Consider the following 27,318-nt stretch of genomic DNA (forward strand, 5'->3'; position numbering starts at 1 on the left):
AAGTACCTCTATAAAATATGTATTGCATGATATGAATCATAGAAAAATATAGATATATGTAAATAGTAAATAATGGTTGATTTGAGACATACATTATATCACAATGTATACATAAGAATTAGCCATGGAAAAATTGAATCTGAATTGAAAGAAAGGAGAATATGGAATTAAGATAAGTATCCAAGATATATCTTCCTTTGCCTGTTTTATTCCTTGAGGTAATTGTAATATATATCCTATTGTTTGATTTATCCCTTGCGGATATGTGAGTAACATATTGGTTTGGATTGTGAAAATATTGATAGCCCTTGAAGAAGCCTTATAAGCAAAACAAAGGGCACTTGTTATAAGTTTATTCCATAGGCTTGATATTTTACATTTTTAATATCACATATTATAAATAAAAAATATAAAAATAAAATTAATGGTTCAAAGTAAAGAAGAATGGAGATAAACAATTGGCTGCAGGACACCAAGAATCATTAAGTGATTCCTTTCTGTGTAATATGAGTATCTAACCATCCTATTTTCCTTTCTTTCTTGTATAATTAATTTGATTTATATTATTGAGATGTATTTCACCAATTATTTCTTTTTATATTTGGATTCTTGTTTACCTTAGACATTAATGATGTGAGCTTCTCTCTTCTTGCTCCCCCAGCGTCTAAGTCTTCAAATCGTCTAGCGGATAAGTATGCTGCATCGTCTGCCTGTAAATCAAAATTCTATATAGTTCTTTCTTATTCATATAAATTATCCAATAAGTATTTCCTATATGATGGAGTATAGATGATACATTTTGGTCTATCATAGTAACAGTATATGATGGCAGAAAAAGATCACTTGACCCATCCAATCTACCCAGTTATTCTTGTCCACACTGCCAAGGACATATATCCTATCTGCCAGCGTAGAGTGTGTCTACTTGTAGCATATCATTCCTTGTCCAAGCTACTTTTTGCTGTCTTCTTTCTTTGACCTCCACTCTCTTGGGTAGATGATCATGCAATATCATCTTTTTAGTTTACAACCTAGAACCCCTCCCTAACTAGATCTAATTGCAAATCTTTGTAATAATCAAGATATCTAGCAATACTAGCATAGCTGTTGCCCAACTATCTAGCCTGTTAGGTCCCCATAGCCATTCTGGATGATAGTCTACCATCACCAATCAGTTGTACCAAACCAATTAACATGAGAAGCACGTAGCTTGCCAGACAGACCCAGCTACATGGGCACCTGCATTTCTGCTAGAACATCTAGTTATTATTGTACTTGCAGCCTGTCAGATCTGGCAAGTTGCAATGACAGAATTAATTAACAGCTGGGTCTGTCTAATATTTCATATTCCACACTTTATACTGCCATCTGTTCTAGTAGCACAAACATTGGTTTTTGAATTGTTGTAGTAGGGTACTTTAAACACATGCTGGTATGTTGTGCTTCTGCTATTTGTTTACTTTTTTTGCAAGCAAGGATCCTTTTTCCAGGGTAGGCTGACCATTTGCACAATAGGTCAGTATTCAAGGGCCCACAACACTTTCCACTAGCCTCGGATGGGAGGTTAGAGGCCAATGAATCTTATTGCCTGGGGGCCCAAATCACCTTGACTCTGCCCCTACTTTGTACTTATTCCATGATTTACTAATTATGACTCTGCCCTCTACTTTGGGAGGGTGTTTCATGTATTCGTCAGCCTATTGGTAAAAAAATATTTCCTGACATTGCTCTTGAGAATAATATTTTAAAGCTTCATCTCATGATCTCTTGTTTTAGAACTTATATTCTAATGAAAAAAAAGTTTTATATCTTATGCACTATACCTTTCAGACAATTGAATCTTTCTATTATATCTATCTTCCCTGTTTCTCCTTTTGTCTAGGACAGGAGTACTCAAACCACTGCTACAGGCCCCCTCAAACAGGGGGTAGTGCATGCTAATAAATCTCATGCATATTCATTAGGGATATCCTGAAAACCCAGCTGGCTGGGGAGACCCGTAGGACCTGTCTGAACACCCCGGGTCTAGGGTATAGTGCTTGACAGTGATATCAGTTTTTTTAAAGGAAACTTGCAATGTGGTCTGAATAAGCAGTAGAATAGGTTATAAACACACTATGAAAACTTTTTATACTGACACTAAGATAGTCATTGGATAGCAAAAAAGTTCCCCTGGCACAATAATAATGATCAAGGATGGTTTACTTTTCTTTGTGCTTTTATGGGTAGAAATAAATTGTGATAAGCTGTTATGCATCATATATTGTTATGACAAATGCAGTAAATAGGTAAAAATATATTCATATGATTGTGGTTATCCTAGTTTTCTGAAAAGGCAACTTCTGTACTATATGATTTGTACTAAACTTTAGAGACGTGTTAAGAGTTGGTAAGAAATATATATGTAGTGTAAGTCTCCAAAGATGTGGTAGCAAAACATGATAGGGCCATACAGCATATTCTTATGCTGTTTCTCACAATGATATTGAATGCAACTAGACGCTTTAATTAAACTATTATTTTTATTGAATCTTAGTCTCCTATTCATTTGGAAATCTATATGATGAATCAAGTAGAGGTGGGCAAGCCAAGTTGTTTGATAGGCAACTGGAGCCAGAGTCAAGCCAAGAAGTTTCATTTGGTTTTATAAGTCAAAACATATGCTAAGCCAATCTAATCAGCTTAGAAAAAATAATACAACATTATAACTAAAATGCAAGATAAACTCTGTGTACAATTCTGGTCGCCACATCTCAAAAAAGATATAATTGCAATGGAGAAGGTACAGAGAAGGGCTACCAAAATGATAAGGGGAATGGAACAACTCCCCTATGAAGAAAGACTAAAGAGGTTAGGACTTTTCAGCTTGGAGAAGAGACGACTGAGGGGGGATATGATAGAGATGTTTAAAATTATGAGAGGTCTAGAACGGGTAGATGTGAATCGGTTATTTACTCTTTCGGATAGTAGAAAGACTAGGGGGCACTCCATGAAGTTAGCATGGGGCACATTTAAAACTAATCGGAGAAAGTTCTTTTTTACTCAACGCACAATTAAACTCTGGAATTTGTTGCCAGCGAATGTGGTTAGTGCAGTTAGTATAGCTGTGTTTAAAAAAGGATTGGATAAGTTCTTGGAGGAGAAGTCCATTACCTGCTATTAAGTTCACTTAGGGGCGGATTTTCAGAGCCTGCTCGCGTAAATCCGCCCAAAACCGGGCGGATTTACGCGAGCAGGGCCCTGCGCGCCGGTAAGCCTATTTTACATAGGCCTACCGGCGCGCGCAGACCCCGGGACTCGCGTACGTCCCGGGGTTTTCGGAGGGGGGCTTGTCGGGGGCGTGTCGGGGGGCGGGCCCGGTCGTCGCGGCGTTTCGGGGGCGTGTCGGCAGCGTTTTGGGGGCGGGTACGGGGGCGTGGCTACGGTCTGGGGGCGTGGCCGCGCCCTCCGTACCCGCCCCCAGGTCGCGGCCCGGCGCGCAGCAGGCCCGCTGGCGCGCGGGGATTTACGTCTCCCTCCGGGAGGCGTAAATCCCCCGACAAAGGTAAGGGGGGGGTGTAGACAGGGCCGGGTGGGTGGGTTAGGTAGGGGAAGGGAGGGTAAGGTGAGGGGAGGGCAAAGGAAAGTTCCCTCCGAGGCCGCTCCGATTTCGGAGCGGCCTTGGAGGGAACGGGGGGAGGCAGCGCGGCTCGGCGCGCGCAGGCTATACAAAATCGATAGCCTTGCGCGCGCCGATCCAGGATTTTAGTGGATACGCGCGGCTCCGCGCGTATCTACTAAAATCCAGCGTACTTTTGCTTGAGTCTGATGCGCAAGCAAAAGTAGGCTGATCGCGCTTCTTTTAAAATCTACCCCTTAGAGAATAGCCACTGCCATTAGCAATGGTAACATGGAATAGACTTAGTTTTTGGGTACTTGCCAGGTTCTTATGGCCTGGATTGGCCACTGTTGGAAACAGGATGCTGGGCTTGATGGACCCTTGGTCTGACCCAGTATGGTATTTTCTTATGTTCTTATGTTCTTATGTTCTTGTCTAACCTGTAAGTATTTCCGATTTTATTTATCCTCTGTTTAATCTTTGTTTTCATGGTATTTTCCATCACAATTACACATCTTTGTTTTCGCTTTTTCATATTTTCTTAAATTTTCTGCTTTCCTTTAATTTCTTCAGCCTCTATTTTTTTTTGTAGGGATGTGCAGACCCCAACATTTTTGGTTCGTTTCATTTTAATCATTTTGCGTTTATTTTCTGTTTGGTTGAATGCTTTTTTTTGTTTGGTTTGTTTTCTGAACAGCAAAAAGACATTGAACTGCATCCTCCCCGCCAAAACAAATAAAACCAGCCTCCCGCGGCCCTGCAAGCAGTCTCCTGCCAAAATTGAAACTGGGGCAAGGGCCTGCCTAGCTGGGCTGAACAAGCCCCAGATGGGGGCCTCCCCAAGCCCTTCTGATCCCCAATCCAGCTGCTAAAATTAAATGAAGCCCAGGGTCCAGCCAGGGCCTCCCTGGCCATTCTGCCCCATTAAAATGTACCAGGGCTGGGGGGCTCCCTCCCCAGCACTCGCTTCCTTCCTTTCCTGTGGTCCATCAAAATCATCTTTAAGGGCAGGAGCAAAGCTTATTTGCCCCAGTCCTGGCTCCCAGAACTTTCTAAATGGTGCTGACCGCCTGAAGAATGGCACTGCAGTGACACCACTTTGGTATCTACCTCTAGGGTCGCTCTGTGTCACTTTCTTGTACAGCTATATATTTGTATGGAACTTTAAAAATGGTCTACAAGAAAATGGCACTGGTCACCTGAGGGATGTCATTTCAGTGTCTGCGTCCAGTACCATTTCTAAAGTTCCGGGAGCCAGGGCAGGGGCAGGTGGGCTTCATTCTTGCCCTTAAGGATAATTTTGAGGAACTGTGGAAAGATCATATGTGGGGGCCTGGGAGGAAGCTCTCCAGCCCTGGAACATTTTAATGGAGGGTGAAAGGGGCCCAGGCCCCATTTAATTTTGTGGTGGGAGTGTGGGAGTAGAGGTTGGAGAGGCTCATAGAGGCCTTGCTTGGGCCTGGCTCAGTCCTGCCGAGCAGGGCCAGGCTCCAGGTTCAACTTTTGCAGGGAGAGAGGTTGTTTAGAAGGCTGTGGGTGGCACTTTTTTTTTTTCCCCAACAATGAATGGAAAAATATCCTATATATTTTTTATAGGATGCCATTTTAGGCATTAAAGTTAAATGAATATACATCCCTAATGTTTTGTCTTGGTTCTCTTTCCTTTTCTCAATGTGTTGATTGCTGGTACTTCCCTCACCTGTTTCTTGAACATCTAATCTCTCTATTTGTCTCTCCTTCAATATCTCTACTTACTTTATCTCCAATTCTTCCTCTTCCTCCCTCCCATTTATATCCTCAAAATTTTCCTTTTTCCTCCCTCTTTGTCTTCCTTTTTCATCCATACCCCTTCTACAATCTCTTTCCCTCACTTCTTTCCATCTCCTCATTTCTCCATCTCCTCTTCTCTTCTCCCTTATCACTTTTCATCTCCCACTTCTCTGCTTTCCCTCCTTCAATCTTCCCTCTTTTCTATTCATCCCTTTTTCTTTTTTCTCTTATTTTGCTATCCCCCTTTTCTCTTCCCTTTTGCCTCTTCTCACCACTCTTTTCTTTCTTCTACCCACCCATCTCTTTTCTTCTTTTTCCTCTTCTCCATCTTCTCTTTCTGTTCTTCCCTTTATTTTTCTCTTCCATCTGTCTTCTACTCCTTATCTCCCTTACCTTCATCTTTCTTCTCCTTTCCCTCCACCCATCTTTCTACTTGTTCTTCTCCCTCCCTCCCCTCTATACTGTTTTCCTCCTGTCCATCCACACATTACTCACATTTTCTCTTCTAGTTTCCACCCCTCCATCCATCCATGATCAATCCCCTTTATTTTTGGTTCCTCCCTGCCATGTCCATAGTGCATAGCCTGCTCTGAAGTTGTTGTTGCTGCTGTTGCAGGAAAGTCTACTGACAGAGTAGACTGACAGAGGTCTGATATCTTTTTCTTGCATTGTAGCACTGCCTCTTTAACTGCTGAGGTTGTCTGCTCAGTTCCAGCTGATGACAGGGTAAAGAAAGAAGGACAATGATTTTAAATGAGACCCATGTGTCTTTTACTTTCTTCTTAGAGATTGTTCCCTGTGCATGGAACATCAGCAAGCTTCTCATGAACATACTCAGAAACACCTTAAGCCTAGAGCTATGTGTTATGCTCAGGCTGTGAACCCTTGGGCCGACGGGAGGATGGAATACCTTAGGAGGAGATCCGAAGGTTCTCCCGTCGGGTGGCAAGGCAGGAGCAGAAGATATGACCAGCTGACCCTCAGCAATGAAGACAGAAGCGACTGTGGAGGCAGACGAGGAGTCGAGACCCTTGAGGAGAGGAAGTGTGTCTTCGCCACTGGAAGCCCGCGGCCCCCCCAGGAGGAAACTGTAGGGACCCGGACCGCTGGGACTTAGGTGGACCTTTGAGAGGTCGAGAGTTCGGTGCAAGGGCTGACTGGAGCTTCACCCCTGGAAACCCGCGGTCCCCCCGGGAGGAGCCCGTAGGGACCCGGGCCGCTGGGACTTAGGCGGGCCCTTGGAGACAATGGTCAAGAAGGAGTCCGAGGTCAAGTGCCAGAGGGTCGTCGTTTACCAGTCCGAGGTCACACTCCGAGGGATCACCACTTGCCAGTCCAAAGTCACACACCAGAGAATCACCACTTGCCAATATGAAGTCAATACCAGGAATCACCGCTAGCTGATCCGAGGTCAATACCAGGAATCACTGCTAGCCAATCCGAAGTCAATACCGGGAATCACTGCTAGCCGATCCGAGGTCAATACCAGGAATCACCGCTAGCCGATCCGAAGTCAGGAACCAGGAACTCCAAGACAAGACAGGAACGAGGATCCAAAGCACAGGAAGACTCACCGAAGCAAGCAGACCTGACGAACGAAGGACGTTGCCAAGTCGAGGAATGAGCAGAGGAAGTCTCCTTTTATACTTCCTCTGCTCTAGCTCATAGGGAACAGCTGAACCTGGTTAAAGGCAGGCATCAGGTCAGGGGTTTCCCCCGGAGTTCCCGCGGCGGGTCACCATCACGGGGGAGGTAGGGCGCCGTGCTCGTGGCCTTCCACGAGCGTGGAACACAACAGTACCCCCCCTCTTTAGGGCGCCTCCCCGGAGGCCTGGGTTTATCCGGATGGTCCCTGTGGAACTGCTCCAGTAGATCCCAATCCAGGATGTTAGCCAATGGCTCCCAGGAGTTTTCTTCGGGACCGAAGCCCTCCCACGCTAGCAGGTACTCCCACTTCTTCCGGTGTTCCTCACATCTAAGACATCCCGGACCTGATAGGTGAGGTCATCTTCGGAGGCGACAGGTTGGGGAGGGCCATGATAAAACTAGAGGCTTCAGGAGGGAGACAAGGAACGTATTGTGTACCTTAAGGGAAGGCAGAAGACGAAGTTGATACGAGACAGCAGCCACCTGCCGGATGATGGGAAATGGCCCGATGAAACGTGGGGCTAGTCGCGCTGATGGTAGCTTCAGGCGGATGAACTGCGTGCTCAACCAAACCTTTTTCCCAGCCTGAGCGGCGGGTATGGTCTTCTTCGTTGGTCAGCATACCTCTTGGCCGCCTGACTGGCCTTGATCAGGGCGCGCTGTATGGATATCCACAGGCGGTGTAGCTCGTCTGCAGAGAGTTGGGCTACCGGGGATGGCACAGAGATGGGGACAGGCAGCGGCGGGCGTGGCTGTTTCCCGTATACTATCTGGAACGGGGAGGATCCAGTAGCCATGGAGCAATGAGAATTAAGAGCAAATTCAGCCCAGGGTAGCAGGCTAGTCCAGTCATCTTGTTTCTCGTTGACATAAATGTGGAGGAACTGTTTTAGTGTCTGGTTGGTTCTCTCTGCGAGTGGGTGGTAAGCAGACGTGTAGTCTAGGGTGACTTCGAACTTCTGGCAGAGGGCCCTCCAAACCTTAGCCGTAAATTGAGGCCCTCGATCCGACAGGATGCTTTTAGGTAGGCCATGTAGCCTGAAGATGTGCTGGACGAACAGCTGGGCCAGCTGTGGAGCAGACGGCAATCCTGGCAATGGCACAAAGTGCGCCATTTTACTAAAGTGGTCCACGACCACCCATATCACCATGTTGCCAGCGGATAGTGGCAGATCAACCACAAAATCGGTTGCCACATGGGTCCATGGTTCTGAAGGCGCAGGTAGGGGCTGAAGTAAGCCTGGAGTTGAATCGGGGATCCTTTAGTGGCAGGCACATGCCTGGCAGGACTCCACGTACACCCGAACATCTTTGTTCATTTTAGGCCACCTCCAAAAAGCCACCAGTAGTACCGGCGCAGGGTTTGCAACGTCCGGGATTGTCCTGGGTGCCTAGAGCAGCGTGAGTCATGAGCCCATGCCAGGGCTTGCTGCCGCAAACGCGGAGGAACTAGAGTTTTCCCGGGCGGGATGGTTGTAGTGGCGGATAGCAAGATGAGAGACAGCTCAATGATGTACTGCGGTTCATCGGAATCTTCCGTGGACTCAAACACCCGCGATAGGGCATCAGCCTTGACATTTTTCCCAGCTGGTCTGTACCGGAGGATAAAATTGAAGCGGGTGAAGAATAGGGTCCAATGGGCTTGTCGTGGGTTGAGTCGTAGTGCCCGATGTAGGTACTCTAAGTTTTTATGATCAGTGTAGACTGTGAATTGGTGCTGTGCCCCCTCTAGCCAAGGGCGCAACTCTTCAAGGGATACTTTTATGGCTAGGAGCTCCTTGTCGTCTATTGGTAGTTCTGCTCTGCCAGAGAGAACTGCCGGGAGAGGAAGGCACATGGACGTAGTTTATGGTTTTCAGAAGTCTGGCTCAGAATGGCACCTACGCCTTATGATGACATGTCTACTTCAATGATGAACGGCCGCTGTGGGTCCGGATGCCGAAGGCATGGTTGTAGCAGGAACGCCTCCTTGAGGCGATGAAAGGCGGTCTCCGCTCTCGGAGGCCAATTTTTGGGATCCGCGCCTTTCCAGGTCAGGGCTGTCATCAGGGCAACAATGGACGCATAGTGTGGGATAAAAGACCGATAATAATTTGCAAAACCCAAGAATCGTTGGAGTGCCTTTAATCCGGACGGCTGTGGCCATTCCCAAATGGCTTTCAGTTTCTGGGGGTCCATACGAAACCCTTCACTGGATATGATGTATCCCAGGAAGGGAAGGGACTCCTTCTCAAAGAGGCACTTTTCCAGTTTTGCGTATAATTGGTATTCTTGGAGGAGTTGCAAGACCTGGATGACATGCTGCTGGTGAGCGGTCAGGGAGTCCGAGAATACTAAAATGTCATCCAGGTACACGACCATGCAGTTGTACAAGAGATCCCGGAATATCTCATTCATGATGTTCTGGAACACCGTGGGAGCATTACAGAGCCCGAACGGCATCACTAGATACTCATAGTGGCCGTCTCGGGTATTGAATGCCGTCTTCCATTCATCACCCTGCTTGATACGGATCAAGTTGTAGGCCCCTCGGAGATCCAACTTAGAGAAGATCTTCGCACCTTGCAGCCGGTCGAAGAGCTCAGAGATAAGAGGCAAGGGATAACGGTCCTTGACTTTTATAGCATTCAGGCCCCGATAGTCAATACAAGGGCGAAGGCTTCCGGCCTTCTTTGCGACAAAGAAGAATCCTGCCCCTGCATGAGACTTAGATTTCCGAATGAAACCTCTCTCCAGGTTTTCCTCGATGTATTCTTTCATGGCCTGTGTCTCGGCTGGCGAGAGGGCATAGGTGCGCCCTCGAGGAGGTTCAGTACCTAGGAGGAGATTGATAGCACAATCTAAGGATCGATGAGGTGGAAGTATCTCGGCCTGTTGTTTCAAGAAAACATCCGCGTACATGGCGTAGGGGGCCAGTAGGCCTGGAAGGCTGTTGGAGGCGATGGAGCAGGAAGCTGGAGACACAGATTGGAGGCAGTTGCTGTGGCAGTTCAGCCCCCAGTGAGACAGTTGCAAGGTCTTCCAGTCGAACTGAGGCTCGTGCTCCTGGAGCCAGGGAAGGCCTAGGACAACTGGATGAATGGAATATTCCAAAATGTAGATTGGCTTCTCTCTTGATGGAGGACCCCAGCCCTCAGCTGGAGGGGAATCATGGTGTGTGACACCTGTTCTGGAAGGGACTTCCCTTGGATCAAGGAGATGACCATGGGAACATGGAGACGAACTTGTGGAATCTTTAAATGTTCCACCAGGCTTTTCATTATAAAATTGCTGCCGGCGCCGGAGTCCACTATAGCTAGCGTGTGGAACTCCCCATCCGCCAAGGCCCGGGAGTTTTCCGGTCGTGCTGGGCAGACGACTCTTCGATGGCCTGCTGCGCCACAATAAAAGCAAAGCCCTTCCTTCATGCACCGCCGACGCTGTTGAGGAGAGACTTTCCCATGACCCAACTCCATGGGCTCCTCGGCGGGGCTTGAAGGGCTTCTGATGCACTTTTGGAAGAAGGTGAGGGCCTTCTCGCTGCCTTTACTACCGGAAGGCGAAACCTCATCCGACGATCCACTCGATTGGCCAATTCTATCATGCCATTAAGGTCTTCTGGGAGATCCTTTGCCGCTTTCTCATTCTGAAGGCGCAAGGCTAGCCCTTCCAAGAAGATCCCGTGGAGGCAATCTTCTTTCCAATTCAGCTCTGCGGCCAGGGTGTGGAATTTCGTTGTGTATTCGGCCACTGTCCGAGTACCCTGTCGCAATCGGAGCAATGCTGAGACCGCAGTGGGTTTGTGGACGGGTTCATCAAAAAATCTGCCGGAAGGCGGACAGAAACTGACTCAAGTTTTCGAAGACAGGGTCCCTACTCTCCCACAGATGAGAGGCCCGGATCAGAGGCTTTCCTTCGAGTAGGGACATAATGTAGCTGGTTTTGACCAGGTCGCTGGGAAACTGCGCAGGCAGCAAGGAAAAGTGGACTTGGCACTGGCTAAGGAATCCTCAACACAACTTCGCATCTCCAGCGTATCGAGAGAGTGCCGGGAGTTGTGTGGGAGTTACTTGCCCCAGATCGCCCATGGAGGCCTGGACGGCGCCTGGCTGAGTAGGGCGGCGTCCTTGAGCCCCAGGCGGGGATGGCAGCATAGGGTTCATGGGCCCTAATGCCTCGAGGCATTGGGTCAGGCCCTGCACCACAGAGACCAAGGGCATCGAGGGTCTGTTGCTGATCCTTCAGACGCTGGGCCATTCCGGAAATGGCCTGGCAGGCAGATACCTCCGCCGGGTCCATGGACTTGGCAATCTGTTATGCTCAGGCTGTGAACCCTTGGGCCGACGGGAGGATGGAATACCTTAGGAGGAGATCCGAAGGTTCTCCCATCGGGTGGCGAGGCAGGAGCAGAAAATGTGACCAGCTGACCCTCAGCACTGAAGACAGAAGCGACTGTGGAGTCAGACGAGGAGTCGAGACGCTTGAGGAGAGGAAGTGTGTCTTCGCCACTGGAAGCCCGCGGTACCCCCAGGAGGAGCCTTTTGGGACCCGGACTTCTGGGACTTAGGTGGGGAGAGGTCGAGAGTTTGGTGCAAGGGCTGACTGGAGCTTCACCCCTGGAAGCCCGCGGTCCCCCTGGGAGGAGCCCGTAGGGACCCGGGCCGCTGGGACTTAAGCAGGCCCTTGGAGACAATGGTCAAGAAGGAGTCCGAGGTCAAGTGCCAGAGGGTCGTCGCTTTCCAGTCCGAGGTCACACACCAAGGGATCACCACTTGCCAGTCCAAAGTCACACACCAGAGAATCACCACTAGCCGATCTGAGGTCAATACCAGGAATCACAGCTAGCCGATCCGAGGTCAGGAACCAGGAACTCCAAGACAAGTCAGGAACGAGGATCCAAAGCACAGGAAGACTCACCGAAGCAAACAGACCCGACAAACGAAGGACGTTGCCAAGTCGAGGAATGAGCAGAGGAAGTCTCCTTTTATACTTCCTCTGCTCTAGCTCATAGGGAACAGCTGAACCTGGTTAAAGGGACTCCACTAATACAGACTCTTGAAACAGCTAAACTTTGTGTATGAGATCTAATTTCCTTGTTAATGGTGATGTAGACAAGGGTGTCTGCTACATCCTTGTTTGGAGTTCCTGTAATATTCTGTGAAGCTAGCCACTAGATATCCCTAGGTCCTTATATATGTTAACCAGATAGCGGGAATATCATTTTTTCAGCTCCTCCTCTGGAGTCAGTTTGAGTGGGTGGACCCTGTTTATAACAACTCGGAAATGAGAGAGGAATAGGAATGATCTTCTAGTTTGGCTCTTGAAGAAGAAAGAGCTTTGTTAGTTTCTGTTGCCTAAGTGAAGCCTATACGCCTCTTTAGGTGAACCTTTGTTTAAGGGAAATCCCTGCCAGACAATGCCTGCCAGTGCAGGGCTACCCTGAATTTAAGAGAGACATTGATTGAGAGTCTTGACTTATTTAAGGATTTTTTTGACTGGAGGTGAGAACCCAGGGCTTTTTGGAGATGGAAACCCCCGAGATCCAGAGGCCAGGAAACTGAAGAACTGTAGACTTCCAGCTAAGAAAAAGGGCTACAGTGTCAGTCACTCCAGTGAAGATTTTTGTCTGTTAAAGAATTTTGATCAGGCTTTTAGTTTAAAGAGGTTCTTTCTGGCACCCCTCCTTATTTGGGGCTGGGAGTATCAGCTCAGTCCTGCAGTGGGATTTGGACCTTTTTTACTGGAAGGTCAGTTCCTTACAGAAAAGAGTAAAGACATTAGAAGACCCTCCACAGGATCTTCATTCCTTGGGACAAAGGAGTGGATTGGGTAACATTTCAGATCAACAGTGGACTCAGGTAGGACTGTTCATTAATCATAGCAGTGGTGGGCAAACTACGGACTGCGGGTCCAATCATGCCCATAAAGCATTTTTATCTGGCCTGCCTATCACTTGTGGAGACTCTATTATTTGCAACCCGCTGATGCTCCAACCTATCTGCCCGACATCATCATCAAAGGCCAAGTTAAAGCCCTTGATGACACTTGAGCAAGGAGGTCGTAACATTGGCAGGTGACAAGAGGAAGGCCTTATTTATCAGTGCCCTTGCAAGGTTCTCACCCCCTGCCAATGGGAAGAGACATAATTTGTTGGTACTGGCCGGGTTCCCATTCCCCGCCTGTGAGGAGAGATCTTGTCCGTCATTACTGTGGGCTTCCCACCAGTGAGAAGACAACGATGCAGCAACGGCACCCATCTGAACCCAGCTGGCAAGGCCAAAAAAAAGAAAAAAGTCGTAGCAGCAGCACCTTCCAGAGCCCAGGCTGGCGGTGCTGAAAAAAAGAAGAAAAGATGCAGTGATGCCCGCTGGAACAGAAGCCAGCAGGGCCGAAAACAAAGAAAAAAAGAAGTGGCAAGCCCAGGCTGCTGGGGTTGAAGGAGAAGAAGGGAGATGCAGCAGTAGTACCCACCAGAGGAGAAGAAAAAAGACCAAGTGGTGGGCTCCGGCTTCAACCCAGGCCAGCAGGGCTGAAGAATGAGCAGAGGTACAATTGTGTGTTTGGAAACCTGCTTGTTTGTGTGCCTGTAAGAGAGGGAGAGTGATTGGGAACCTGCTTGTGTGTATGTGCCTGTGAGAGAGTGAGAGTGAGAGAGAGAGAGAGAAAGGGAGATTGGGAGCCTGCTTGTGTGTGTGTGCCTGTGTGTGCATTTAAACCTGGCGTTTAGTAGTTTCCAGTCCAGTTTTTTGTCTGCACCTTACTATTTATACTTATGGCTTGCATTTGTGAGTGAGGTGTTGTGGTCTGTTAGCTGGGAAAATGTCTTGTACATGCTGTTGTGAAGGTTTTTCTGATTTTGGTAAAGGCTGGGGATCCATGATTGAAGGGGCTCCTTGAGTGCTAAAAATGATGGTGCTTAAGCCTGCTGAATACTGAAATGCCTGCAGCGAGTTTTGGAAATTTGATTGCTGTGTAGAGGACCTACCTTGTCATGTCCATCCCGCCCTGCCCACCTCGCCCCACCCTTTGTTGTACTCAATAACGTGTAATTTGGCCCCAGCACAAAAAAAAGTTTGCCCACCCCTGCTCTATGGGGACCATGTGCACAATAGGATTTCCCTCAAGAGGCTGGGTTTCCTGGACACTTAAGGAAGAAGTGTTAGGAGTTCCTCAAGAAAGCTGAATTTGTGTATCATGTTGCATTTGGCTGGTCACGGGTCCGTCCCATGACTGGCTGCTCTTACCTCTGGTCTCGGGCCAATGGAGCCCACCGATCCTGAAGCTGGTGAAGATGCAGCCGACCGCCACACAGGGCCAATGCAATGCGCTGGGGAAGCTGCTCAGCTGAGTGGGCATCCCTAGCTGCATGTGCGTGGCTTGGCGTTTCTTAAAGGGTCCTTGGTGGGAAAACCACCATGGCACCTCTGGATGACATCACAGGCCTCCTGCTATTTAAGGCCTGCTTTGCTCTGCCTCAGATGCTTCGGCAATAGGTCAAACTCCTCGGAGTAGCTGTTTGCCATGCTGTTCCTAGTTCCTGATCCTGCTTCAGTTCCTGTGCCTTGTCCTCGTGTTCCTGGCTCCTTCCTGCTTCCTCGGAAGTCCTGTGTCTTCGTCTTGTGGCCCCTCATCTGTCTTCGGTGCCTCCTTGCTGTTCTGTCTTGCCTTCCTCCCTCCGGATTAACTCCTCAGCTTGACTTTGGCTTGGACCCTGTCTTCATTTGGATTCCTGGCTTGACTTCGGACCTCCTTTGACCTCGTTGGATTGCTGTCCGCCCTGACCTCGGCTTGTTCTCATCTCTGCTGTCTGGTGCCTGCCCTGACCTCTGCTTGGAGAGACCTTGTCTTCTTCTTGCTGGCCTACTACTTCTGCAACAGATTCTTCCCTGCACAGAGGCCCGTGTCTAAGTTCAGTTGGCCCTGGCACCAAAGGGCTCAATCTGAGGGGGAATGAGGGCTGGTATTGGTGAAGTTCCTGTTGGGCCTCTGCTCCAGCCAGCTCTGCCTGCTGATGGTGAGGACCTGCAGGGCTCCTACCTGCGGGTAGCGCCAATCTCACTCTGGTCCAAGCGTCCACATCTGCAACAGATTGCCGAGGGCATGGACCTGGCAGATCTTTCGAGTCTCCAGGCCATGTCCAACCTGGCACAGACGATTCAGCAGGAGCAAAAATTTCTCAAACATTTGGTGTGATCCATGGAGCGCCTTAGCACCTGCCTCGACACCACTGGAACCTCCGTAGTCTCTCCGCTACCTGTGGTACCAGCAGCTACAGGGTCCGTGCCCATGGTATGCCTCCCGGTACCTCCCTGGCATGCAGAAGACCTTGAGCAGTGCTGCAGATTCTTAAATCAGTGCTTTATACACTTTTAGTTCCAGCCTGCACAATTTCCCAGCAATACCACCAAGACCACCTTTATCCTCTCCCTTCTGGATGGGAAGGCCTTGGCCTGGGCCTGTCCCTTGTGGGAACATGAGGATGCGTTTCTCCAAGACTTACAACAGTTTGTCATAGGATTTAAGTAGGTGTTTGATGAACCCGGCTGGCTGGCCACTGTGGGATCGGACCTCCTAGAGTTTCGGCAGGGCACTTGATTATTGATGGAGTACGCCATCGAGTTCTGCATTATGGCCACTGAGCTGAATTGGAGTAAGGATAGCCTCTGGAGTATTTTCTTGGAAGGGCTATCCCCGCGGGTGAAGGATGAGCTAGCCACACGAGAGCTTCCCAAATCTCTGGACACACTCATTGACCTGGCCGGGAGGATCTACCGCTACCTCCCGCAGCGGGCCCGGCAGCTGCGACCTTCGCAAAGGCAAGTGGCGCTGGCTCTGTCCTTTTCACACCCTCTTACTATGGTACCAGCAATGCCTTCTATCGCCTGAGGAATTGGATAGAGTCATCTCTTTCCAGAGAAGAGGCTCTGCCGCTGCACCTTGTGACTCTGCTTCTACTGTGCTGGGACAGGGCACATGTTGGTACCATTGCCCTCAGAAGCTGGGAAACTAGCAAGCCTAGGAGCCAGTGGGGAGATGATCCTAGGCTTTACCACTCCTGCTCCCCAACTTACCCTTCCAGTGTCCATCACTGTGGGTAGCCAGGAGTTCCCCTCTCTAGGGTTGGTAGACTCCAGCGCAGGAGGGAACTTTATTATGATGGCCCTCGTGGACCATCTGAAGCTGCCTGTGGTTCCTCGGGAGATGCCATTAGACATCTCTTCCATCCACGGAGAACCACTTTCCAGTCAGATCACTACTGCTACAGTTTCTCTGCAGCACCGCACCTACATCCTACACGTGGAGAATATAACTTTGTACATCATCGAAAAAGCAGTGCATCCCATCGAATTGGGGTTGCCCTGGCTGCAGCTCCACTCTCCTCAATTTGACTGGGAATCACTTCAACTGATGAGCTGGGGGTCTCGTTGTCATGATTCTTGCCTTCTACGTATCGAACCCCCGTCCATTTATCCTAGAAGTCAATGCCTCCTCCTTGGGTGTAGGTGCCGTGCTGAGCCACTCCAATTCAGAGGTTCTCCGCCCCTTCTCCTTCTTCTCCCAAAAATTCTTCCTCCAAGCGGAATTCTGGAATTGGAGACAGAGTTGCTAGCCATCAAGGTGGTGCTCGAGAAGTGGCGACAGTGGTTAGAAGGTGTGCAACACTGAATTATGATATATACCAACCACAAGAACTTGGAACATCTCCACCATTCCCAATGTCTGAATGCTCGCTAAGTGTTATTGTTTGTAAGGGTTTTGGGTGGACCCCTGGACTCTGTGGCTGATGACCACGCTCACGGGGGGAAGTCCCGTGAGGGGCCACAGGTCAGGCTCAGCTTTAGGACACACACACAGTTAGATCGTTTATTAGACAGTATTGGTGAGCCACCAGAGGTGGCGATAGTGAGCTGGAATGTAGCCCGGCTGGGCTTGTATTCTCTCAGGCTCTGGAACAGCGATCCTACAATGGCTGTGCTGTAGTGGAGAGAAACTGAGATCATGAGTAGCAGCAATATATGCAGGGTTCAGGAATAGAGCCTCGTTGGTAATGTACTCACGCAGCGGTCTCTCAGTATTGTACACAGGAGCTGAAGTAAAGGCAGGCCCTCGAGGAACGAGTACCTGGTTCCAGGGAACAGCTCTGAGAGATGTAGATGGTAACTCACAGAATGGTATAGGCAGCGGTGTCTTCCAGACAGAAGTGAAGTCCAGGTAGCAAGTCCAGGAACATGGGCCCTCGAGGAGTGAGTACCGGTTCCAGACAGCGACCTGAAAAATAAGAGAGAGAGAGGCCCCCGAGGAGCGGGTACCCCAAATAGAGTATGTCCAGAATGGAGGCAGAGTAACTAGGTATGGAGAGCAAATCCTATCCATTAGGAAACCGTTGCTAACTCGTAGGCTAGCAATCACATAGGCTATTTGTATCCTGGATGCATGACGTCATCACAGGGGGACGCCCCTGAGGTTCGCACCACTGAAGGTACTTGAAGCAGGGCCGCGCACGCGGCATAAGGCAACTTGGACAGCATGGCGGGAGGCAGCGCCTAAGCCGGTCTGGGGATGCCGGAGAGGATGGCAGGCAGATGCCGCAGCAGACAAACGTCCATCAACCACAGGAGGAGTCGCCAGAGAGGTAAGGAGGGCGGAGTGGAGATGTCAGGCAGCGACAGTCACAACTCTAAACTCAATGGTCCTTGTTCTTTGTGCGTTTTGACTTTGAGGTGAGGTACCGGCCTGCGGCCAAGAGCGCCCTAGTGGACACCCTCCAGGATCCTTTGAGGCAGAAGACACACCTGATCCCCCCAGGCACATAATCAATCTGGCCAGGATTCTTTTGGCCTCGTCTGTGACTGTTCCCCCAGGAAAGTCAGTTGTTCCATGCCAATTCCAATAGAAGATATTGGAAAGGTCCCACGATTCTCGTGTCGCAGGTCATCCTGGGTGGGCCTGGACTCTTGCGTTGCACCAGCAGTATTACTGGTGGCCCCAGATGCAGAGAGATGTCAGGGCCTACATTGACTCTTGTCCTATCCGTGCACAGCAAAAACCATTGGTGGGACAACCTTGGGGGCTGTTACAGCCATTGCCAGCCACAGGGAACTCTGGACCCATTTGTCCACTGACTTTGTGGTGGACTTTCCCCTCTCTATCGTCTGCAGCACTATTTGGGTCATTATCGACCAATTCTCTAAAATGACTCACTTTGTTCCTCTCCTGGGTCTTCCCTCAGGACCTGAACTGGCCCGGCTGTTTACCATTCACATTTTTTGCCTGCGTGGCTTGCCCAAGCATATCATCCCGGATCAAGGCACCCAGTTTACTGTCAAATTCTGGGCTGTCTTTGTCGGAAATTCAACTTCACATTGGATTATACTACTGCCTACCACCCTCAATCCATCGGGCAGTAGGAGCAAACAAATCGAACTCTGAAAGCCTTCCTGAGAGCTTATGCCAACGAATGCCAGGACAATTGGCTGACACTCCTTCCATAGGCACTGCTGGGCTAGCAGTTGGAACAATGCACTGCGCTGTGGTGATCAAGTGAGCTCAGCAATGCTTCCTCTGCAGATGCTCCTTCACTGTGGCGGCATCAGGATCCTCAGCTCTTTGTTGAACAGTTAACGAGACGATGTAAGTAGTGATCAGTTGTTGACCCATAGGGTAAAAGATTTCAGGAGGGTAAACCCTTATTCTATCCTTTTTTTTTTAAGAAGGCATTTCCAATGAAATTCAACAAAGTAATTGCAGGTAGGGCAGAGCAGCTGAGCATAGCCTCTAATGTTCTGCCAACTTGATTCCTCAAAATGATATTGATTGCATTTTAAAACAATCAGTAAAATCATTATTTGTACACCCAGTCCTGTGACCTGCTTTACCTGTCCCAGTGAAGCAACGGCACCACACCAACTCTGATACACACAGATAAAGGCTTCACCTCACCGCCTGGGCCACAAGCAATAGTTTTCCCCCATAGAAAGAACTCACCCCTGGGGAAACAGCATCAGGAAGGGATAAGTGGCAATAAAGACAGTCTTTAAAAAAAAGAAATTCTTTTGTGTGCCCTTGGAGAATATGCCCTTCCAAAGAAAAGTTACATAAAATGGCTTCCAGTAACATGGGAATCAAGGGCGATGGAAATGTACAGTCGTGTTTTCAGCATTAAATGTAATGTTTGGCGACTGTTCAGTATTAACAAGAAGTTTAGTGAAAAGCTGTGAAACTTACAAAAATGGCGCTCGTTCCTGTGTTTGAGGTTCGGCGGGAAAGGAAGGATGCAAAGACAGGAAGGACATGTGTGTCCTTGGAGAATATGCCCCTCCAAAGAAAGGGTTACACATAGTAACAGTAGATGAAGACCAAAATAGCCCATCCATCCAATCTGCCTAGCAGAGAGTTTAGGTTTCTAACTGCTGCACTGTGCAGGTTAGCCCCATGCCCTCTTTTTAGGGTTGTAACTGCCATTCCATGCAAGTTGCCCCCATGCTGAAAAGTTACCACGGGTTACCTTGGTGTTTCGTTTACATTCTCTTGCCACACGGGATTGTCTGTGTTTCTCCGATATGTAACAGACCCTACGGTCAAGTTACTAATAAGCCATGGTAATTCCTTTTTCAGCTAAGATCAGTGTAAGTTGAATAATTGGGAGGTTACCATTCAAATGCAGCCCTTCGCTTTGAGGGTACTGGAATGACTATTCCTTTTGAGAGTTTTTTTAAAGCAACTCTCTCCTGAGAGCTCTGGGGGCAGTGTAGCTTGTTTTTGAAGTTATAGGAGGTGTGTAGGAGCCTTTGTCTGTTTTGGATGTTTTGGGCCTGCTTGTAGGATTCTGGGAAACCCTGCTGGAAGTCTGCGAGTTGGGTTAGGGTTCTGCCCTGCCTGTCCACTCCCTGGTGGGTAAGGGGTCAGCAATCAGGGGACCCTATGACTGGGGCTGCCCAGGATAGGGAAGACCTGTCCCTCTACATCCTTGATGAGGATGGAGGAAGATGGTACCCAATGCCAGGACCTTCTGGTGTTTTACCTCTTTTGGGGGTTAAGAAATTGAGTTAAAAATCTGGGAGGAAGTTTTGGCTGCCCTTCTTCCTACCCTTCAGCAAGACCGTTGGAGCTGCTTGTTTCTAGCTTGGATCCCTCCCAACAGGGATCCCAAGAGAAAAAATAAGTAGAGAATCAACTGTGAGTAAAGAGACATTTAAGATTATTGAGGACACCAATCTAGAGTCTTCACCCTGGGGAGAGAGAGATTTTTGGGACCCTCTGAGCAAAAGACTTTGTTCACCATTTTTGACAGTTATGGAAGGTTTTCCACCCAGCTAAAGGATACCCTGTCCACCTGGGAACTCTACTTTTTCCAAGTCCTGGATGATAGAAGTTTCCCTTGCCCTGGTACAAGAGATTCCTGCACAGATAGAGGAAAGAGACTGAGAAATTCTGTGGTGCTGAGGAATAAGTTTGTGCCATATTCCATTAGATTTTTGCTACAGTAAAGACTTTGTTTTGGACACTAACTCAGTGAATCCACTGTGATTGTTGGCACTTGCAGCATACAGAGAGAAGGAAAGGTACTCCTCACCCAGGGAGAGAGAGATAAAAAATAAAATCATTCTAAGCACTCTGGGCCCTGAAAGTAAATCTTTCCCCCTAGCAACAAAGGATTCCATCCCAGTGGGAAAGAGGGCCTGTGTAAAAGCTAGCCTGAGTGATCTAGCCCCAAAGAGACAAATTGTTTTATGTTCTCACCGGAGTGCAGTAAGCTCCCAGGGGTGGGGTTACACATAATGTTTTTGAATTTTGTCACCTTTTTTGTCTTTACGACCTCTTCAGGGAGAACATTCCAGGCATCTATCACCCTTTTGGTGAAAATATATTTCTTGACATCATTCCTGAGTCTGCCTCTCTGAAGCTCCAAATCATTACCCATAGTTCAGGTCTACAACTTCCTTTTCATCAATAAAGATTTTGTTGTGCATTTTTAAGTATTTTTCAGGTAATCTGAAGTCTGTATCATATCCCTCCAGTCTTTCGACTCCTTGAGGGTATTCATATTTAGGATCTCAAGTCTCATCTCATATGTCTTTTGGAACAGACCCCACCCCATTTTGGCTGCCTTTCTCTAGACTGTTTCTATTCTATCTTTTTGGAGATATGGCCTCCACAACTGAACACAGTACTCCAGGTGAAGCCCTACCAATAACCTGTGTAGGGGCATTATCACTTCCTTTTTGTTGTTGTTACGCCTGTTGGTCGCAGACGGCTGCGACTGCTGTTGCTCACCTCTTGCCTCATTGCACAGATTCTGTTGAGTATACTTGCGGCCTCCACCAGCTATCGCTGGCCTGCCTGCCCCTGTTCCCGGGCCTCCCTGGATGGCTTAAACGAGATTACCCAGAAGGACCGTTACCCCTTGCCATTAATCTCTGAACATTTTGACAGGCTACAGGGGGGCCAAAATATTTACCAAATTGGACCTCAGAGGAGCTTACAATTTGGTTAGGATATGCCAGGGCGATGAATGGAAAACTGCATTTAACACCCACGATGGCCAATTTGAATACCTGGTAATGCCGTTTGGGCTCTGCAACGTTCCAGTGGTGTTTTAGAATATGATGAACGAGATCTTCAGAGACAGGCTCTACAGTTGCATCATGGTCTACCTGGACGACATCCTGGTATTTTCACAACACTTCGAGGGCCATCACCAGGACGTCACCAACGTCCTGCAACACCTAAGGGACAACCAGTTACATGCCAAGCTGAAAAAATGCTCTTTCGATCAAGAGTCTGTCCCTTTTCTAGGCTATGTGGTCTCGAGCCAAGGTTTCCAGATTACATCATTCATCATGGACTCTTAAGCCGGCTGGCTCTGTCTGCCTATGACTTTGCAATGAGTTCCCTCATTGCTGAATCTGCTTCGCTCACTATGGACTTCCCATTCCATCTCCTGTTTCCTCGGCGTGAGACGTCTCGGGTACTCACTCCTCGGGGGCCCTTTCCTCGTCTCTGGCTATCTGCTCCTCGGAGGCAGAGACTTTACCACAGCATTGTCCCTACGATTGTGGCATCGAGCTCCTCCCTGACAAGATGCCCCCATGATGAAGGGTTTATCTATTGTTCCCCCTGGAAACTAAGGCTAGGAGCAAATACATTAAGGAAAATCTGCTTAGGAGCTTTACCCAGCCCTCCTCTTCTCCTGCAGGAGTGGGCTTCTTCTTTGTAGCCAAGAAAGATGAGACTCTTAGGTGCTGCATTGACTACAGAGGCCTTAATGCCATTACAAAATAAAATCATTACCCATTGCCCCTCATTTCAGAGCTTTTGACTGCCTGCAAGGTGCTAAAATTTTCACCGAACTAGACCTAAGAGAAGACCTTAATCTCATTCTTATCAAACAAGGAGACAAGTGGAAAACAGCCTTTAATACCCATGACAGACACTAGAAAATACCTCGTTATGCCCTTTAGACTCTGCAATGCCTCAGCCATGTTTAAAACACGGCAAATGAAATCTTTTGGGATATCCTTTATTCCTACGTTGTGGTCTACCTGGCCAATAATCTCATCTATTCACAATCCCAGCCATCTCACCGAAAACATGTGAGAAAAGTACTCCAACAATTACGAGATTACCATCTCTATGCAAATCTCAAAAAATGCCCCTTTGAATAAGAGCATCTTCCCTTCCCGGGCTACATCATTTCTTGTACATGGGTCCTGATGGACCTGGCAAAGCAGAAAGCCATAATGGATTGGCCCCAACTGCTTGGGCTCTGGGCCTTACGATTGTTCTTAGGATTTGCCAACTACTATTGTCAATTCATTCCTGGGTACTCTGCCTTTGCAGCTCTGCTAACAGCCTTGATCTGAAAAGGAACAGACAACTGGAACTGGCCTCAGGAAGCCATTAACACCTTCCAGGCACTGAAACAAGTCTTCTCTCAAGGTCCTTGCCTATGACATTTGGACCATGACCGTCCCTTTGTTTTGAAAGTAAATGCCTCTACCCTCGGAGAAGGGGCTTTCCTCAGTCAACACAATGCTGAAGGGACCCTTCTGCCATGCTCTCTTTCTCCAGGATATTTTCCCCAGCTGAAAGAAACTACACATTTGGGGATCATAAATTCCTAGCAGTAAAACTGACATTGAAAGAATGACAACACCTCCTAGAGGGTTCCATCACTTATGTAAATAGAATTGTAAATTAGAATTGTTCCATCACTTATGTAAATAAACAAATGCTATATAACGCTTACAAGTTATCATGAGGGCGGCTCCTTGCCTCCCTCCCATACTCTATTGTTTATAGTACTTTATCTTCGTTCTCCCTCTCTTTTTTTCCTACTCCCAGTTAAGGCATCCTTGTTATAATGTAACTTTATGCTCCTTTTAAAATGTCTCTTGTTGATTGGTTGGTTATAGTTACTGCTTAGTTCGATGTAAACCAAGTTGATTTGATTTGTATCAAAAAAGTCAGTATATAAAAGCCTTTAATAAATAAAATAATAGAGGGTGCCAAGCATCGGATCACAATCTATAATAACCTGGAGTACCTTCAGCAAGCTCAACAACTCAACCTCAGTCAGGCCCGCTGGTTCCTCTTCTTTTGTTAGTTTGATTTTGAGCTCAGCTAATGAACAGCAGCGAAGAAACAATGATTTGACATGCTCTCCGGTTCCTTTCTCATGGATAATGTAAAGGAGTTGTTGCTTCTACTACTCATGTTTCCCCTGGGAAAGTGGTTGTGCCCAAGAGACTCTGTGAAAATGTTAAAGTGGGCTCAAAACGCTCATGTGGTGGGATATCTCAGAGCATCCTGAAATGTCGAACTCCTCCAATGCCACTATTGGTGGCCCCAAGTAAGGCAGATTGAAAAACTAAGGATTCCTGTCCTACTTGTGCGCAGCACAAACCTGTTTGTTCCTGACCCTGGGGGCTGTTAAGCCATTGCCAGCCCCCAAGGAAACCTGGACCCATATATGCAGATTTCATTGTGGACCTCCTTCTCTCAGTGGATAGATTTTCTAAGATGGCACATTTTTTACCTCTCTCTGGACTACCTGTGGCTCCTAAGTTGGCCTGCTTATTCGTCTAGAAAGTCTAGAGATTACATGGATTACCCTCGCATATTCTGTCCAACAATGACATCCAATTCACGGCCCACTGCTGGAAGGGCCTCTGCCAAACATTTGGTATCACCTTAGATATCACAGCCTACCAACCTCAGGGCAATGGGCAGACAGGGAGGAACAACTAAGTCCCTCAAAATCTTCCTTTGGTTGTACATTAACAAGAGGCAAATGACTAGGCCACTCTTCTACCATAGGCAGAGTTCTAACATAACAATCATGTGTGAGTAATGCCACCAGTTCCTCTCCATTCCAAATAGTCTATGGTAAACATCCATGGGCGCCTCTACCTCTGCCTTTCACTGTGGCCTTTTCTGCAGCCCGCCTAACCGCCAAATAACTTTGGGACCTCTGGATAAAAAAAAACCAATTGATATCACAGGCCACTAAGCAGGCCAAGAAGCACATAGATGCCCGATGTCAACCAGCTCCTCAGTTTCAAAGAAGGAAACCCTAATGTGATTGAGCAAGCAACAATTGTGCTTACACATCCCTTCTCTCCGCCTGGCACTTTGCTTCATAGGTCTGTTTCCCATTCTACGACAAATTGGGACAGTGACATCAACTCCAATTTCCCACTACTTTGAGAATTCACAACATGTCAACATATCTCTACTGAAGCCAGTAGTACTTTCCTGGCCATCTTGACAGCATCTCAAGCCCACAGAAATTTCCACCAAAGAATATTTGCAGTACGAGGTTACAGGAGATCTTGGACTCTCGCAGATGACGCAACAGTTTGGAACATCTCATTGCCTGGAAGCATTATGGACTGGAGGTGAATTCTTGGGAGCCAGTAGTAAATTTTAAGGCACCCCTTCTGATGAAAAAATTCCATCAACAAAAATTGAGGACCTTGCAAAATGAGGTTTGTACGATGGGAAATGCTCAACAAGCTAACTGATAAGTTTAACTTGCTGGATCCTATTCCCACAGCTTTTATTATTTTTTTTCTTTTATTTTAATTCAAACTTATTCCTATTTCCTAAGGATTATTTATTTATTATTGAACCAAATAAGCCTTGATGGCACTTCAAAATGTCTCTATTCAAAACGTCTCTATTCAAAACATCTCTATTAAGTAAAACACTTTCTGGTTAACAAAGGGGAGAGAGATCAGAGAACCTTATAGGAGTGAAAATGCCGACGAATTTTTCATTCTCTCACATTGTCCCTCCAGTCTCCCTTTGTTGAGCCAACTTTCCCACAACACCAAGGGTCCAGGAATATTACAAAAATTTTGTTTTCAGTAAAGTATTGCAAATACCAAGCATTATTTGCAAATCTTTGCTAAGTATGAATTAAAATAAAAATTTTTATTTGAGGGGGCCAAACTTGTTTGTCTGATATCAAACAAAATGGGCTCATTCATCTCATTTTCCATGTTTGTTTCAAATGAATGCACATCCATATAAAATGAACTTGTACCTGTTAAAAGCTGCATCCATGGTTGTTTTAAAGACACAGACACCAAAAAGTGCAGGGAAGACTCGTATAGTCCATTTATAAATTTCAAAAGGCAAAGTTTCTTTATTATTTTTCTCGTGGCAGTTCCACTGTAACTGTAGTCATAATAGTGTTAACAGGGTCCCCCGACATGGACCCGTGTTTCGCCGAGGCTGCGTCGGGAGGGACACGTAGTTAAAGATCACAATTTCTACAAAAGAACATCAAGGGACATGTTAAAATAAGACCCCAAAGCTGTGACAGCAAATAATATACAATTTAGTTTCAATATACCTTTCAGAATTTTTCAAAACAGTGTGGCAGGGAGCGCGTACATCAGTTACACAGAAACATATTAAAGAGATCGAATGGTTTTATTTACTTAATTCTGATTGCTCTCAGGTCCTGATTTCTGATTGGGTAGTTCTCCTGCTCAGCTGTTTGGTCCGTAATTTTGGCGCCTTTTTGAGACCTTTAAATATGTTTCTGTGTAACTGATGTACGCGCTCCCTGCCACACTGTTTTGAAATATTCTGAAAGGTATGTTGAAACTAAATTGTATATTATTTGCTGTCACAGCTTTGGGGTCTTATTTTAACATAGTCCCTTGATGTTCTTTTGTAGAAATTGTGATCTTTAACTACGTGTCCCCTCCCGACGCAGCCTCGGCGAAACATGGGTCCATGTCGGGGGACCCTGTTAACACTATTATGACTACAGTTACAATGGAGCTGCCATGAGAAAAATAATAAAGAAATTTGCTTTTTGAAATTTATAAACGGACTATACGAGTCTTCCCTGCACTTTTTGGTGTCTGTTATACTAAACTTTAGTGCAGACAGTGCTCTTGTATCTTTCTGTTTTAAAGACACACCATGTCCAAGTGCTGAGGGGCTGGGAAGACTAAAACGCTATCACAATATCACATATTAAAATTAATTCACTAGGGAAATATAAACCATTTATGTATACCATAGTTTGGAATGGGTTATTAAAATCCTATAAAACTATACTTATCTAGCTAACTCGTATTGGGCTAACTGTAGGTGTGGCCAAAAACAAGATTAAAGTTATCCAGGAATGTTTTCCCATATATATTTAACCTTAATTGGTTAAGGTTATAATTGGTTAAGTAGTGATTCCCACATTACAAAAATAAAAAATATGATAGTGGGCCTGCTGTCTTGATCTTCCCCCCACCCCCTAACCTAGTGAAAGAAATATTGGTCCTTGATGGGTAATGACCATGAAAAGGCAGTAGGGGGTTACATTTTTTTTAAGAACTTAAAATTATGGATGATATATCGCAAGCCTTGACAATTTTTTGTGGATTTAGGAGTCCGCTCAAAAACTTAGAAGCCAGCAGCAGAGAGTTCTGACAACCTTCTTGTTGACAGAAGTTGAAGAGAGGGAGATTCACCCCGCAAGGTCTGCTATGCCTTCTTTATTCTCTGATTTACCAAAAGCTGTTTCCCCATTCTGTGTCTATCAGGAAACAAAACAACAATTTATTAAATTGTGCTCTTAATTAAAAGTGAATTTTAAAAGCCCGGTGTGCTTATTAATTAGGGGATGCGCAAATAAGTCAGGCTCGCACGCACCGAACATTTAAAAAACAATTATCTGGATATGAGCGTGTCTCCCACAGCGCGCACATCTCCAAAGTTTTCAAAAAGGGGCGGGGTGTGGGCATTTCGGGAAATGAACCAGAGATGTGGGTATATTTATGTGCCCCAGCGTGTGCCAAGGTCTTAAG

The 27,318-nt window shown here is 47.1% G+C and overlaps 1 protein-coding gene across 3 annotated transcripts in view; it reads right to left on the reverse strand.

The window, feature by feature from the left end:
- Positions 1-27,318, reverse strand: part of RGS22 (regulator of G protein signaling 22) — a 915,000-nt gene that overhangs the window by 79,275 nt on the left and 808,407 nt on the right. For all 3 annotated transcript variants that reach the window (XM_029591789.1, XM_029591788.1, XM_029591791.1), the window contains one exon: positions 618-710. In XM_029591789.1, coding sequence (XP_029447649.1) covers positions 618-710 — 93 coding nt within the window. The remainder of the gene's footprint in view (positions 1-617; positions 711-27,318) is intronic.

This window comes from Rhinatrema bivittatum, chromosome 2, assembly GCF_901001135.1.
Source record: "Rhinatrema bivittatum chromosome 2, aRhiBiv1.1, whole genome shotgun sequence".
Classification (NCBI taxonomy): domain Eukaryota; kingdom Metazoa; phylum Chordata; class Amphibia; order Gymnophiona; family Rhinatrematidae; genus Rhinatrema; species Rhinatrema bivittatum.